Source organism: Muscardinus avellanarius, assembly GCF_963383645.1.
Source record: "Muscardinus avellanarius genome assembly, chromosome: 4".
Taxonomy (NCBI): Eukaryota; Metazoa; Chordata; class Mammalia; order Rodentia; family Gliridae; genus Muscardinus; species Muscardinus avellanarius.
This window is the reverse complement of record NC_137789.1, coordinates 83160440-83177064: the sequence shown is the minus strand read 5'-3', so window position 1 is coordinate 83177064 and position 16625 is coordinate 83160440. Positions and strand designations below refer to the sequence as shown.

At 44.6% G+C, this 16625-nt stretch overlaps 1 protein-coding gene and 1 pseudogene across 2 annotated transcripts; one reads left to right on the top strand and one right to left on the bottom strand.

The window, feature by feature from the left end:
• The first annotated feature begins 1914 nt into the window (after positions 1 to 1914).
• Positions 1915 to 7748, top strand: LOC308262340 (pyruvate dehydrogenase protein X component, mitochondrial-like; annotated as a pseudogene). The gene is made up of 2 exons: positions 1915 to 3396; positions 7609 to 7748. The product of its transcript is annotated as a pyruvate dehydrogenase protein X component, mitochondrial-like (transcript).
• A 7802-nt stretch (positions 7749 to 15550) lies between these two features.
• LOC308262217 (large ribosomal subunit protein eL31-like) lies at positions 15551 to 15949 on the bottom strand (the record flags this gene model as incomplete). The annotated part of the gene is made up of 1 exon (XM_080694659.1): positions 15551 to 15949. The coding sequence occupies exon 1, from the start codon at positions 15926 to 15928 to the stop codon at positions 15551 to 15553; it is 378 nt and encodes a 125-aa protein (XP_080550785.1). The 5' UTR covers positions 15929 to 15949.
• Positions 15950 to 16625: the final 676 nt, after the last annotated feature.

The window sequence follows — 16625 nt, the reverse complement described above, 5'->3', positions numbered from 1 at the left end:
ATATATATGTACAATTTTATGTGTCAATTAGAAGGCAGAGAAGACAACAATGACAAGCATTGGCGAGAAATGGAGAAGTTGGAGAAGTCTGAGCCCTTGTACATTGCTGGGGGGAAGTTAAAAATAAAAGGTTATAGAAAACCATTTGGCAGTTCCTCGAAATGTTAAATGTAGTTGGACACTGTGGTGCAAATTTGCAATCCCAGCACAAGTGTCTGAGACCGTAGGTTCTAGGACAGCCTCAGCAAGACGTGAGACTAATCAACTTAGCAAGACCCTGTTTCCAAATAAAAATAAAATAGTGCTGGGGTATGGCTTGGAGGCAGAATGCCCTGGGTTCAATTCCTAGTACCACACACACACAAAATGTTAAACATAGAATACCACGTGAAGCAACAATTACACTCTAACATACAAGCCCAAGAAAATAGAAAACATCCGTCCCCACAAAGGCTTGCCAGGGATGTTTACAGTAGCATTATTCATAATCAGCAAAAGTAGAAGCAGTCCAAATGTGCATCAAATAATGAATAAATAAATAAAAGATAGGACACCCACCAGAATAGGGAGTACTATTCAGCAATAAAAAGGGTGTATCGATGCAGATACAGCCTGAGTGAATCTCAAAGACGTCTTGCTAGTGGATGAAGCCAGCACACATGATCTCACGTGTGTAGCTCCCTCATGTGCAGTGACTGGAACAGAAGAGTCTATTGGGACAGAAGGGAGGGAGATGTGTCGTTTTCTAGGGCTGGTGTGTGTGTGTGTGTGTGTGTGTGTGTGTGTGTGTGTGTGTGTGTGTTGCCAATAATGGGTTTCTATTTGAGGTGGTGAGACTACCCTTGCTGGGCACATGCCTCCAATCCCAGTACTTAGGAGGCTGAGGTAGGAGGATCACAGGTTTGAAGCCAACCTCAGCAACTTAGACTGTTTCCAAATAAAAAATATAATTGGGCTGGGGATGTAGTTTGGAGGCAAAGTGCCCCTGGGTTTTGTCCCCAGCAACCACACACACACACACACACACACACACACACACACACACACACACACTTATATATTTTATATATATATATATTTATATATATATATATATATTGGTACTGGAAATGGAACCCAGGGGCATTCTACCTCCAAGATACACCCCCAGCCCTACTTTTTTTATTCTTTATTTTGAAACGGGGTCTCACTGAGTTGCAGAGGGCCTCACTAAGTAGCTGAGGCTGTCCTCGAACAGTGATCCTCCTGTCTCAGCCTCCCAAATGCTGGGATTACAAGCGTGCGCCACCATGCCTGGCTAACTTTATGTTTTATATGAGTAAATTTTAAGATATGAGTCATAGCTCCATGAATATTTTGGGATAATTGACACATGTAGGCAGGGGTAGGATGTGAATCAGTATGCCTTTGGGCTTCTTTTCTCCCTCTCACCAGGTGCTGGCCCTGGATAGTCAGCAGCAGGCCTTGTCCAGCTGGGCTGTGCAGAAGGAAGTGGGCTGCTTCTCTGCCCTTTCCTCCTACTCTGAGTCCCACATACAGAAGAGAGGCTGAAACAAACCATTCAGACCATTTCCATTTTTAGTTATTGAGAAAAGATAAAGATAATTTAATACATAAAAAAACCCTCACAGACCCATGTTGGTGCATACTTGTAATCTCAGTACTTAGGAGGCTGAGAGAGGAAGAACGCAGGTTCAAGGCCAGTCTCTGCTACTTAGAGGCCTTCCACAAGTTACTGAGACCCTGTTTCAAAAGAAAGGATGAGGGTGTAGCTCAGAGGTAGAATGCCCCTGGGTTTCATCCCCAAACCACACACATGCAAAAATAAAAACCTCACAGACCTACGATTGCATCCTTCTCTTCCAGATGTCAAGATGGTTTTTAGTTCCTCAAAGATTCTTCTTTCTGGGAAAGATGACAGCCTCCTGGAGGTTGGGCTGTGACTCACTGCTCCGCTACCCCCTGGGCTGCGGTGGGCGGCAGAGCGTGCTGCTGGGTTGTCTGTCGGCCATACAGGTAGCTGGAGATGTTTGCACAGCACGCAGTGGCTGGGGCCCCACGCCACGAGCAACTTGTGTAACTGGGCATCATCTGTGAGGAAGACGTTACAGCATCCCAAGTTGACCCATTAAGATGCTAATGCCGTTGCTGTCTCCTGCAATGGAAGTAGGGAACTTTGTGAAGTGGCTGAAAAAGGAAGGTGAAGCCGCGAGTGTGGGAGAGAGACCGACGAGGCTGTGGTAACCTTAGATGCAAGTGATGATGGCATCTTGGCTAAGACAGTGGTTGAGGAAGGAGCTAAAGATAAACGGCTAGGTTTACTAATTGGTTTGCGGGTTGAAGAAGGAGAAGATTGGAAATGTGTTGAAATTTCCAAGGATGTAGGTCCTCCATCGCCAGTTTCAAAACCATCAGTGTTTCGCCCCTCACCAGAACTACAGATTGCTATTCCTGTTAACAAAGAACACACACCAGGGTCACTGCAATTCCGTGTAAGTCCAGCTGCCCAAAATATTCTAGAAAAATATGCACAGGATGCTACCCAGGGCACACTGGGGGATATTCACAAAAAAAGATGCTCTCGACCTGGTCCAGTTGAAGCAGATGGGCAAAATTATTGAACCCAGATCAGCCCTAGTGCTTCCATCTAAACCCAGAGCACCCTGGTCCCCACAGGCCACCGATGGCCCATCTTATCCCCGACCAATGATTCCACCAATATCAACTCCTGGACAACCTAATGCTGTGCACATATTCACTGAGATTCCTGCCAGCAATATTTGAAGAGTTATTGCCAAGAGGTTAACTGAATCTAAAAGTACTATACCTCACATGCTACTGGCTGACTGTGACCTTGGGAAGTTTTAAAAGTTAGGCAAAATCTGGTCAAAGATGACATTAAAGTGTCAGTAAATGATTTTTATCATAAGGCAGCAGCTGTCACTCTGAAACAAATGCCAGGTGTCAATGTAAGCTGGGACGGAGAGGGACAGAAGAAGCTGCCCTCTGCTGACATTTTAGTGGCTGTGGCAATAGAAAAAGGTTTAATGACAACAATCATAAAAAAAAAAAATGCTGCTGCTAAGGGTATAAAAGAAATTGCTGACTCTGTGAAGGCACTGCCAAAGAAAGCAAGAGATTGAAAATTACTACCTGAAGAATGCCAAGGAGAGGACCTCTTAGTATTTCTACCTTGGGGATGTTTGGCATCGATGAATTCACTGCAGTGATCGACCGCCCTTCAGGCCTGTCTTGGCTGTGGGGAGATTCTGGCCTGTGCTGAAGCTTGCTGACAATGAAGAAGGGGCCAAGCTTCAGCAGCACCAGCTCATAATGGTCAGGATGTGGAGTGACAGCGCATGGTTTGTGATGAACTGGCTACTATATTCCTTGAAAGTTTTATTTTTTTATTTTTCATTTTTTGTGGTACTGGAGGTAGAACCCAGAGGCTTTCTACCTCCGGGCTATACTCCCAGACCTATTTTATACTTTATTTAGAAACAGGGTCTCGCTAAGTTGCTGAGAGCCTAAGTAGCTGAGGCTGGCTTTGAACCTGTGCGATCCTCCTGTCTCAGTCTCCCAAGTGTGGGGATTACAAGTGTGCGCCACCACGGCCGGCTTCCTTGAAAGTTTTAAAGCAAACCTAGAGAACCCTATCCAGCTTGCCTAGTCCTCTTAAGACAAGAGGTTAATTGAATAGTTGTTAACCAAGAAACACAATATAGAAAAACAATTAGATATTTAAGTATGAAGGAGATGAAATGTTTATTTATTTGCGAGGAAAGTATTTGATCCAGGTTGTCTTTATTTTTAATTTGGGTTTGTTGTTGTAAATGATGGTAAACTATAACTAATAAGGAAAGAGAAAATTTGGTTAGATGCATTTTTAACTTCTGTGCTGTACAGAAGAGTATTAAAGTAGGTGAAAATCAGATTATATGTTTGGCTCATTTGAGCATTTTTGAATATTTGAGAATGTACATACATGGTAAAATTAAAAAAATCGATAGGACTCTACCTTGATTGTGTTAAAGTTACAAGTGGTCTTATGCAGGCGTGGTGGTGCAAGCTTGTAATCCCGCGCTTGGGAGGCTGAGACAAGAGGATCATGCAGGTTCGAAGCCAGCCTCAGCTACTTAGTGAGGCTTTCAGTAACTTAATGAGACCCTGTTTCCAAATAAAATATGAAATAGGCCTGGGAGTGTGGCCTGGATGTAGACCTCTGGGTTCCACCCCCAGTACCACAAAAAAAAAAAAAAAAAAAAGAAAGAAAGAAAGAAAGAAAGATAAAAATTAAAGTTATAAGTAGTCTTTAAAGAAATGTCCAGTAAGTTAGCAGTGGGGCCTCTCTTTTATAAGCACTGTTTTAGATATACTTGAACAATTTAATATGTAAAGAAGTTTATTCTGGATAATAGTAAATAATTGGGGGTTGTGGCAACATTATTAAATTTTTATGTATATAAAGCCATATATGTTTAGTCTTATTTTTCACTTCTATAACACTGTGAACTTCTAGAAAAGAATGAAAGAAACAAAAATGAAGAAAAAGCAGCATTGTTGAGTTCAATGAAAAACTATGAGTAAAAATCTACACTTTCAGAAGTAAACTGCTCACCTTCATGGAATATATTTAAATAAATTGTGTCGTCTTCTGTCTTCCACTAAACATTTTAAGTTAGTATTGACTTAAACACAAGATGTTTTTCTTAGTGCATTCTATCTTTTGTGTTGCACAATAAAATATGAGAAAATATTTTAAAAAGAATCTTTCTTTCTTTCGGTAGTGAGGAGTGAACCCAGGGGCATTCTACCTCGAGCTATATTCCCAACCCTATTTTATTTTTGTCTTGATACAGAGTCTCACTAGGTTGATGAGAGTCTCACCATTTGCAAAGTCTGTCCTTGAACCTACAATCTTCCTGTCTCAACCTCAAGTGCTGGGATTACACGCGTGCGCCATCACGCCTGCCTCTTTTCCTTTTATATATTTAAAATATACATAGACTTTCATGTATACCCATGGACACTTTTGCTGTTTCATTGTGCTTTCCTTAAGTCTGACTTCTTTTGTTTTATTATTATTATTATTTATTATTATTTATTATTATTATTATTATTATTTGCAGTACTGGGGATGGAACCCAGGGGCATTCTACCTCCGAACCACACCCCAACCCGCCCTATTTTTTATTCTTTATTTTGAAACAGAGTCTCACTAAGTTGCAAAGTTGCAGAGGACCTCACTAAGTAGCTGAGGTTGGCCAAGAACCCGATCCTCTTGTCTCAGTCCCCCCAAATGCTGGGATCTTTTAATTTAATTTATTAATTATTATTTTTTATGGTACTGGGGATTGAACCCAGGAGCAATCTACCTCTGAGTTATACCCCAGCCTTTTTATTTTTTATTTATTAATTTGTTTTTGGTGGTACTGGGGTTCCTGGAAGCCCTTCTACCTCCGGGCTACACTCCCAGACCCATTTTATTTTATTTTTTTATTTGGAAACAGGGTCTCTTAAGCCAGCGTGGCTGGCTTTGAACCTGTGCGATCCTCCTGTCTCCACCTCTCAAGCGCCGGGATTACAAGCGCGCGCCACCACGCCCGGCTTCCAGTCTTTTTATAATTAGTTAATTAATTAATTAATTAATTTATTGGTGGTACTGGGGATGGAACCCTTCTACCTCCGGGCTACACTCCCAGACCTATTATATATTTTATTTGGAAACAGGGTCTCTTAAGCCAGCGAGGCTGGCTTCGAACCTGCGCGATCCTCCTGTCTCTACCTCCCAAACACAGGGATTACAAGCGTGTGCCATCATGCCCAGCTATATTTTATTTTGAAACAACATCTCTCTAAGTTGCAGAGGCTAGACTCGAGCCTGTGATCCTCCTGTCTTAGCCTCTCAAATATTGGAATTCCACACGTGTGCCACTATGCCCATGCCTGGCTCTTAGTTCTTTCTGATATGATTTGTTATATAATCTATTTTTTTGCCCATAGTTGGTCATGGCAGCCATGAAAAAAATTTTCAGCTTGCAGAGAGTGTGGTGGGACATGGTCTGGCTGGTGGGCTCTGAATATACTTTCAAATTCAGACAGAGGACACTGCATCTGTGGCTGAGCCTGGCAGGGGTCGAAGACTGGTCCTGGGACATCTGTGACATCTCTTGGCTCTAAGGCTAGTGGCCTTGCTGGAATTTTTTTTTTCCCCTGTTTTGGTAGTTGGGATTGAACCCAGGGGCATTCTATCTCTGTGCTACATCCCCAGCCCTGTGTTTTCTTCCTTACTTTGAACAGGGTCTCACCGAGTTGCAGAGGACCTCACTAAGTAGCTGAGGCTGGCCACGAACCTCGATCCTCCAGTCTCAGCCTCCTAAGGAGGCATGCTGGGCTCTTGCTGAACCTTTCCTAGCACTACCCTGAGGTCCCCATCCTCCACCCACCCATTCTTCTCTCCTCTCCTAAGAACAAGAGCACACATTGCAGGTGTCTGCCCCAGCTGTCCTGAGGCTGGGGTGCTGGACCCTAGGCTCCTCTTGGGGCCTTGGGTGGGGCCTCGCCACTGTGCAGGCTTTTTCAGGTTACAATGTTGTTGTTCTAGTCTTGACCACACAGCCTCTGCCAGACCATTGCGACCTGTGAAACTGACTCCAGTCCTGACCTTTGTTTGGTTTTCTGGACCATTCACGTTCTGACAATAGGAAGGTTTTTATTTTCTTTTAGGTACTCATTTAAACAGAGCATGGAAGCCCACACCTGTAGTCCTATACTAGGAAGGCTGTGATGGAGGATCCCAGATTTAAGGCCAGTCTCTGCAGTTCATTGAGATCATCAGGAATTTAATAAGGCTGTGTGTGTGTGTGTGTGTGTGTGTGTGTGTGTGTGTGTGTGTGTGTGTGACATACTGGTGATTGAGCCTGGGGACATTCTATTTCTGAGCTACACCTCAGCCCTATTTTTCCTTTTTATTTTGAAACAGGGTCTCACTAGGTTGAAGAAAGTCTCACTAGTTGCTGAGGCTGTCCATGTCCTCCTGTCTCAGCCTCCCAAGTACTGGGATTACAGGCATGTGCCACCATGCCTGGCTGTCTTCCAGTATTTTTAAAAATTGAGCATTAGCTCCTTTCTTCACCCTAAAGGTATCTCCAGGTTGATCTGTCAGCATTCCCTCTGGGTGAAGCGCAGTTTAAAGGATAGCCTCGGGGTTCACACTTGAGCCTGGTTCAGTCCCTTGGATTCTCTTGTTTGCTTGTCCTGGGTCTGGGTCATAAAGATGGTGAGCACATATATGGGTAAGTACGGCCTTCTCCCTATGGAGCTACAGAGTAGGGTAATAGTGTGTGTGTGTGTGTGTGTGTGTGTGTGTGTGTGTGTGTGTGTGTGTGTTTTACTTGAGATTGAACCCTCGGGCATTCTTTTTTTTTTTATTTTGAACAAGTTCTCATTAAGTTGTTCAAAGCCTCGCTAAGCCGGCTCAGGCTGGACTCAAACCTGCAATTCTCTTGTCTTAGATTCCCAGATACTAAGCACACCTGGCAGGATTGGAGAAAGAGATAGCAAGACTTTAAGACCTTTTCTCCCTTTCTCCTCTCCACTTGGGCACAGAAGAAAGGCCCTTTGAGGATGCAGCCAGAGGTGCCGTGGCCCTCTTGGGGGCGATGCTCACCAGCTTCCTGTGGAGGCTTTTTCAAAAAGGAAGATGCCCTGGTGCAGCTTCTTGCGCTGCTGCCGGGGCCTGCGTCTGAAATCTCGGGGTCTGTTCTCCTCCTATGACTTCACTATGAGTGATCCCCATCCACCCTATGCTGGCTGAGAGCCCTACTGGGAAGAGCGAAGGCGCCCCCGGCACCTGGGCCTGCTGAGGGCCTCCTCGTTCCTGTTCCTGCAGCCGTGGAGTTGACCAACATGCCTCACTTTATCTCATAGAGCATCGCGTTATAGCGTATTTCCCCATTGCATTCCTTTTTAAAGTGAAATAATGTTTCATTGTAGGTATATATCATGGTTAAAGAATCCATTCATCAGCTGACAGACATTTGGATTATATCCACCTATTATGAATAATATTGCTGTGGATATTGGTCCCTTCCTTCTTTCCTTCCTTCCTTCCTTCCTTCCTTCCTTCCTTCCTTCCTTCCTTCCTTCCTTCCTTCCTTCCTTCTTTTTTGGTTCTGAGGATTGAACCCAGGGGCATTCTACCTCTGAGATACATCCCAGCCCTTTTTATTTATTTATTTTGAAAAAGGGTCTCTCTAAATTGCCAAGGGACTTTGTAAATTGCTGATGCTGGCCTCAAACCTGCAGTCCTCCTGTCTCAACCTCCTAATCCCGGGATTGTAAGTATGTACCACCAAGCCTATTTGTATCAATTCATTCTCTCCTCTTTCTCTCTCTCTTTCTCTCTCTCATACTGGGGATTCAATTCAGAGTCATTTTACTTGTGAGCTACACCTCCAGTCCTATTTTATTCTTTATTTTGAAACAGGGTCTCACTAAATTGCAAATGGCCTTACAAGTAGCTGAGGATGCCTGTGAACCTGCAATCCTCCTGTCTCAGCCACTCAAGTACTGGGATTACAAGCATGCACCACCATACCCAGCCTGTATCAATATGCTTAAGGGATGTTAGTTTGTAGTTTTTATTTTTCTGATTTTGTCTTTTTATGGCTTCAGTACCAGGGTAATGTTGGTTTCGTAGAAGGACTTAAGTATTTCCTTTTGTCTGGGTGTGGTGGCTCACACTTGTAATCCCAGCGTTTGGGAGGCTGAGATGGGAGGATCATGGTTTGTGGACAGCCTCAGTTCCTACTTAGTGAGGCCATTTGCAACTGAGTGAGACTCTGTTTTATTTTATTTTTATTTTTATTTTTTAATTTTTTTGGTGGTATTGGGGTTGGAACCCAGAGACTTTCTACCTCCAGGCTATACTCCCAGACCCATTTTCTGTTTTATTTGGAAACAGGGTCTCACTAAGACCTTAGTTGCTGAGAGCCTCACTAAGTAGCTGAGGCTGGCTTTGAACCTGTGCGATCCTCCTGTCTCAGCATCCCAAGCGTGGGGATTACAAGCGTGCGCCACCACACCCGGCTGAGACTCTGTTTTAAAATAAAGAATAAGAAATAGGGCTGAGGGTATAGCTTGGAGGTAGAATGCCCCAGGGTTCCATTTCCACTATGGGGGAAAAAAAAAGTATTTCCTTTTCAATTTTTTGGAAGAGTTTCAGATGGATTGATCTTCAATTTTTCTTTAAATATTTATTATAATTCACAGTAAAGCCATCTGGCCCTCTGCTATGTTCTATGGGGAAGTTTTTAATTACGATTCAATATCCTTATTGGTTATAACTTTACTGGTTCTAGGTATACTCAGATTTTCTAATTCTTTACTAGTCAATTTGGCAGATTGTGCGTTTGTAAGAATTTGTTCATTTTAGCTGGGTGTGGTGGCTCATGCTTGTAATCCTGGTACGTGGGGAGGCTGAAACAGGAGGATTGCGGGGTCAAGGCCAGTACTAGTAACTTGGTGAGATACCTTGCTTCAAAAGAAAGAACAAAAAGGGCTGGGGGTATAGCTCAGTGGTAGAGTGCCCTCTTTTACACACACACACACACACACACACACACACACACACACACACATTTGTCTATTTCATTGAGGTTATCCAGTGTTAAGCATAGTTTTCTTTATATATGACATGAAATTTCCCACTCTCCTCATGTGTAAAGGTGCATATAGTTCCGTGGCATTAAGTTCGCGCACACTGTTGTGAATCCTCACCACTGCTTATCTTAGGAAGTTCTTTCACATAAACTCAAACTGCACTCATTAAATAATAGCCCCTATTCCTTCCTCTCTCCCCCCATACCCTGTGCCTGGCACCCACCACTCTTCTTTCTGTCTACAAGTTCAGCTCTAGACACCTTACATAAATGGAATCATCCGGTATTTGTCCTCATGTCCTGAAGGACTACCCGTGTTGCAGTCTATCGCGGCTGAGAGTAGCGCTCAAAGGCAGAATGTCCCTGGGTTCAATCCCTAGCACACCCTTCCTTCAAAATAAATGGGATTAGCTGGGTGTAGTAGTTCATACCTGTAATCTAAGCAACCCAAACTCTGAGGCAGGAGGGTTGTAAGTTTGAGGCCAGCCTGAGCAACTTACTAGACCCTGTCTCAAAATAAAAAATAAAAAGGGCTAGGGGTAGAGCAAAAGATGAATGAATAAATAAACGTGAATAGCCGGGCGTGGTGGCGCACGCTTGTAATCCCCGCGCTTGGGAGGCGGAGACAGGAGGATCGCGCAGGTTTGAAGCCAGCCGTGCTGGTGTAAGAGACCCTGTTTCAAAAATATAAAATAGGTCTGGGAGTGTAGCCCGGAGGAAGAAGGGCTTCAAGGAACCCCAGTACCACCAAAAAAAAAAAAAAAAGTGAATAGCTCGTGTGTGTGTGTGTGTGTGTGTGTGTGTGTGTGTGTGTGAAACTAAGGATTGAGCCCAGGAGCATTCTACCTCTGAGCTACATCCCTCAGACCTATTTTACTTTTTATTTATTATTATTATCTATTATTATTATTATTATTATTATTATTATTGTTATTATTTGGTGGTACTGGGGTTCCTGGAAGCCCTTCTACCTCTGGGCTACACTCCCAGACCTATTTTTTATATTTTTATTTGGAAACAGGGTCTCTTAAGCCAGTGAGGCTGGCTTAGAACCTGCGCGATCCTCCTGTCTCCGCCTCCCAAGCACGGGGATTACAAGCGTGTGCCACCACGCCCAGCTCTACATTTTATTTTTGAAACAGCATCTTGCTAAATTGCTGAGGGTCTTGCTAAATTGGTGAGGCTGGCCTCAAATCTGTGATTCTCCTGTCTTAGCCTCCCAAGTACTAGGATTACAGGCATGTGCCATTATGCTTGACACATTTATTCTTTTATTTGACAAATATTTATTCACAGCTACTTTTGATATCTGCTTTATTCTATAAATGTACCACAAATGGAAAAAACAGTAAAAGAAATCCATGCCAGCTGGACATGGTGGCGCACACCCATAATCCCAGTTCTTGAGAGGCAGAGACAGGAGGAGTGCAGGTTGGAAACCAGCTTTAGCAAGTTAGCAAGATCATGTTTCAAAATAAAAGTGTAAATAAGGGTTGGGCGTGGTGGCGCACGCTTGTAATCCCAGTACTTAGGAGGCTGAGACAGGAGGATCACACAGGTTTGAAGCCAGGCTCAGCTACTTAGTGAGGCTCTCAGCAACTGAGACCCTGTTTCCAAATAAAATATAAAAATAGGTCTAGGAGTGTAGCCTGGAGGTAGAAAGCCCCTGGGTTCCATCCTCAGTAACACACACACACACACACACACACACACACACACACGAGTTGGGAGTATAGCTTGGAGATAGAATGCCCCTGGGTTCAATTCCCAGTACCAAAATATAAAAATAAAATACAATAAAATAAAAAGGTTGAGGGTATAGTTCAGAGGTAGACATCCCCTGGGTTTAATCTCCAGTACTGACTGAAAAGAAAGAAACCCACGCCCTCCTGGAGCCCACATTCTATTGGCATGAGAACTGAGAAGCAAAGCAGAAATGGCTCTCACTTCCTGTGTGAAGCAGCGCTAGGAAGGCCGGCTTACTTATCAAGACGAACAGTATTGCTCAAGGCTTACAGGTCCTCGACATTCCCACCAGTCCACAGCTAGGACTCGGTAATTGTGCAATTACTGTGCAATTCCAGCCAGGCCCCTCCTTGCAAGATCATCCTCGGCGTCATCAAGCCCCAGCCTTGACCCCATGGAGAATGCACTCATGTTTCATTTAGAAACGCAAAGGCGGTTCTGCCAAGGCATCTACTTCCTTAGTGCAGGAAACCTAGCAACCTGCTAGGTTCTGCTGAGCAGGTTTTCTGGTGGTGGTTTGGTCAGTCAATGGAGATGTAAGCAATAAACCAGGTAAATTGTAGGATTGCTATTAAGGGAGGAGAGGAGAGAGCTGGTGAGGAGTTCGCTTTGTGGGGCAACATGTTTGACTGTTTTGATTTTGCTCTGAGTGCAGATGCATAACCATGGGAACGTTTGACCAGAGAGATGGCATGAAGAGCGTTAGCATTTAGCAGGATGACTCTATTCTCAGCACTGGGAAGGGACAGAAGGGGGCCAAGATTGGGGAGAGTGCTTAGGAGGCTCGGACTGGGTGACAGGAATGGGCTTGGCTTGGCAAGAAGGGATTGGGTTTTTCTATCATCAATCAATCTATAATTTATCTGGTCTATCATCCACATATCTATTTATTTGGCACTGGGGATTGAACCCATGGGTGTTCTATCTTCGAGCTACACCTCTAGAACTTTTTTTTTTAAGCAGAAACTCTAGAATTTTTTTATTTTTGAAGCCGGATCTCTAAGCCACAAGATGCTGACTTTGAACCTGTGATCCTCCTGTTTTAGCCTCCCAAGTTCTGGGATTTTTACAAACATGGGCCACTGTACCTGGATAGCCTTATTGATTCTTTTGCATTAATTTTTATTCTGAAAAACATTTCATTAAGCCAGGTGATGCATTAAGCCATGGTGATGCATGACTATAATCCCAGTACTTGGGAGGCTGAGACCATAGGATTGCAAATTCAAGGCCAGCCTCAGCAATGTAGTGAGGACTTGTTTCAAAATATAAAAAAGGCGGGTGGTTGGGGGCATGGTTCAGAGATAGAATGTCCTGAGTTCAATCCCCAATCCAAAAGAATCATTGAAGGCTATTGTGATTCCTGAGTTTTGAAGGTGCTCATAGTCTCAGTGCTCTGGGGAAGTGCTTTGCTCTTTGCCCTCCTCCCGCCCAGCTGCAGGGGCAGGTAGGTGATTAGAAAGGTGTTGGAGGGTGGTTTAGAGCATGGCATTTTTCTCAGTGTTACATGAAGGGTTTTTTTTTTTTTGTGTGTGTGTGGTACTGGGGGTAGAACCCAGGGGCTTTCTACCTCCGGGCTATACTCCCAGACCTATTTTATACTTTACTTGGAAACAGGGTCTCACTAAGTTGCTGAGAGCCTCACTAAGTAGCTGAGGCTGGCTTTGAACCTGTGCGATCCTCCTGTCTCAGCCTCCCAAGAGCGGGGATTACAAGCGTGCGCCACCACGCCCGGCTACATGAAGGATTTTGAAGAGAAAGTCTTGAAGGCTCTGAGGTAGGTATACCAGTCAGTTCTGGCTTCTAAAACAAAACACCCAAGGCTGGCTGGTTGAAACAAGACATCAATTTCCTCACGGTTTCTGAGGCCAGCCTTCCAAGATCAAGGTGCTTGCAGTGGTGTCTGGGAGGCCTCTCTTCCTGGCTTAAAGATGGCTCCACCTCTCGGCTTTGCAGGTGGCTTCTGTGCACGCAGCCAGCCAGCCACTGCTCCTGCGCCCTTCTCAGAAGGACACAGTTCCATTAAGTAAATATCCACTCTGTACAACCTCACTTATCCTTCATCACCTCTCTAACAGCCTGATCTCCAAACATAGCCCCATGGGGCAGTTCTGCCATTTGGGTTTGGGGAGCACTGAATGCTCCCAACATGTTGCCTGAGGTGGCAGCTTCATACCAGGAGACCAATGGGTCAGAGGCTGGTTTTGGGCTTTCCTCCTAACTGTGGGCTTGGACCAGTCAGTTACCCTCGTCTTCTCCATCTCTGGAATTAGTTAATATTCTTCATCTCACAGGGGGTGAAGGGTCAGATCCAAGATATAAAAACCTTGAGCTGGGCTTGGTGGTGCATGCCTGTGATGCTAGTACTTGAAGGCGGAGATAGGAGGATTGCAGGTTCAAGGCCAGCCTCAGTAATTTAGTGAGGCCCTCAGCAACTTTTGAAATCCTGTTTCAAAAATAAAAAATAAAATAGGGTTGAGGTATAGCTTGGAGGTAGAATGACCCTGGGCTCAACCTTCAGTTAAAACAAACAAACAAAACCCTCTCACACAATTCTCAGTAGATGTTAGGTATTCTCTCTTTGGCAAACTAAAAGAAATTCAGGAACCAGAAACTGGCACTGGAAGGGGCTGGGGGGTTAGTTTAGTGGTAGAGCGTGTGTGTAGCAGGTATGAGGACCTGGGGGCTCCATTCCCAACATTGCATTAAAAAAAGCAAAAATAAAAACAACCATGAAAACAGAATTAAAAAGAAGAAAAAAGAAATGGGCAGTGCAGGTGAACAAGCGGCGCAGCCACAGACGCGCATGGAGACTGTAGAGCGGCACTGCAGACTCTGGGTGCTGCTCCTCTGAATGTTGGTGGCGCCCGGCCTTGTTCCACACCACGTCAGATCTTCAAGCAGATGCTGGGACAAGTCCCAGACCCCACAGATAGCCTAGGTCAGCCAGAAACTTTCCATGGCTGTTAGGGAAGAGGGAAAGTGCCGAGTCATGGCTTCTGCCCGCCTGGGTCAATCTGTTTCTTATCATGTTCTTCAGGAAACATTGGTACGCCCGGCTATTAATAATGATGATGAAATGAAGTTTCTGGCTAGATCCGGGGTGGAGGTGAGGGTCACCTGCCTGGCTAGCCTACACTTCTATCTATCCAGGAAGGAAGGGACCTATCTGGAGTCAGGCTCAGGAGACAGGCATGCAGGACAAGCGGAGACTGTCAGCTTTGCCGCACAGGGAAGCCCAAACTTCCTGAAGGCTGTGTTGGGTGGGCAGGAGGGGTCTCTGTTGTCATTGGCAGATTTTCCCAACCAAATCCCAGATCCTCTAGTAGCAGAGTCAAGATAAAGAAATAGACCTAGCTGGGCGTGGTGGCGCACGCTTGTAATCCCAGCATTCGGGAGGCTGAGACCAGAGACTGGAGGATCACGGTCCTCGGACAACCTCAGCTACTTAGTGAGGCTCTCCGTAACTTAGTGAGACCCTGTTTCAAAATTAAAGAATAAAAAAATAGGGGAGGGGTATAGATCGGAGGTCAAATGCCCCTGGGTTCCATCCCCAGACCCGCAAAAAAAAAAAAAAAAAAAAAAGAAATAGTCCTGGACCGGTGGTAGGCTTCTCCATTTTTCCATTCCAGTATGAATTATTGGATTAGGCTGACAAGACTATTCTTCAGTTTCTTTTGGTACTAGAGATTGAACCTGGGTCAGTCTAACTCTGAGCTGTGCCCCCAACTCTTTTGAATTTTTTGATTTTTGAAACAGAGTCTTGTTAGGTTGCTGAGAATCTTACTATATTGCTGAGGTTATCCTTGAACCTGTGATCCTCCTGTTTCAGCCTCCCAAGTAGTGGGATTACAAGTGTGTGATACCACGCCTGAAGAACAGGACTATTATTACCCCACCAAAATGGATGAAATGTTGCCTCTGGATACTTGCTCTCATTATTTAAAAAAAAATTTTTTTTGTGTGTGTACTGGGGATTGAACCCAGGGACATTCTACTTTTCAGCCACAGCCTAGCCCCCCCCCCCCCTCTGTACTGGGGATGGAACCAAGGGGCATTCTACCTCTGAGCTACATCCCTAACTCTATTTTATTTTTATTTATTTTTTTTTAGCTTTATAACTTTTATTTGGCTTTCAGTGGTTAGTTCTCATCCACGTTGACTGTCTGCAGATATTTGAAGGTGGTAACGGGAACGTAGGTGACCAAGGTGTAAAGTTTGTTGGGCGAGTCTTCATCCTCATTTCGCTTTCTGGACAATCGCACACGAATCCGATATGGAATGTTCCTGATTCCTTTGGCCCAGATGGCTTTGTTGAGCCTGGTATCAATGCACACATCTGGAGTCCCCATCTCCTTCATAGAAAATTTCCGGATCTCCTTGAGTGCCCGAGGGGCACGCTTCTTGAAACCCACTCCGTGGATGCGCTTGTGAATATTGATGGTGCACTCCCGCATCACCACCTCGTTGATGGCTGAACGGCCCTTCTTCTTCTTGCCACCCTTTTTTGTGGGAGCCATTTTGCCGGGCCCAAGTTGGAAAGGAAGCCTATTTTATTCTTTATTTTGAAACAGTTTCACTAAATTGCGGAGAGCCCCACTAAGTAACTGAGGCTGGCTGCCAACCAGAGATCCTCCTGTCTCAGCCTCCCAAGTACTGGGATTACAAGGGTGTGTCATCAGGCTCTTTTATTTTGAAACAAGGTCTAGCTAAGTTGCTACATGCTGGTCCAGAGTCTGTGACCCTCCTGTCTCAGCCCCTCAAATACTGGTATTATAGGCATGAAGTGCTACACATAGCTGTCTGATAATGATTTCTGTTTGGCGCCTACAGCTTTCTGGAATTTGTGGTTGCCAGGGAATTGCAAGAAAGACTTTGATTCTGTTTATTTTTTTTTCTCCTAGAGATGAAAGACAGTTAGGGGTGTGCTCCTTGATGGACAGGTTACTGTGGGCAGCGGCCTGCATTGCTGGGTCCGGGAACTCAGTAAGGAAGGACCTTTACTACCCACAGCCCAGGTGGAAAACTTCACTCAGGTGACAGAATACCTATCACACTCCCATTGCTCAGCAGGTTTGGATCTAACTGACCCAAAGGAAAGTCCATTTCAGCTATTTTTGGTTCCTTCCCTGTATCACATTCATACCGGGGACGTTTTCACAACAGAATTAGGTTTCTAGCATTAATTGGTTGATGATTAACTCGAGGAACCAGGGA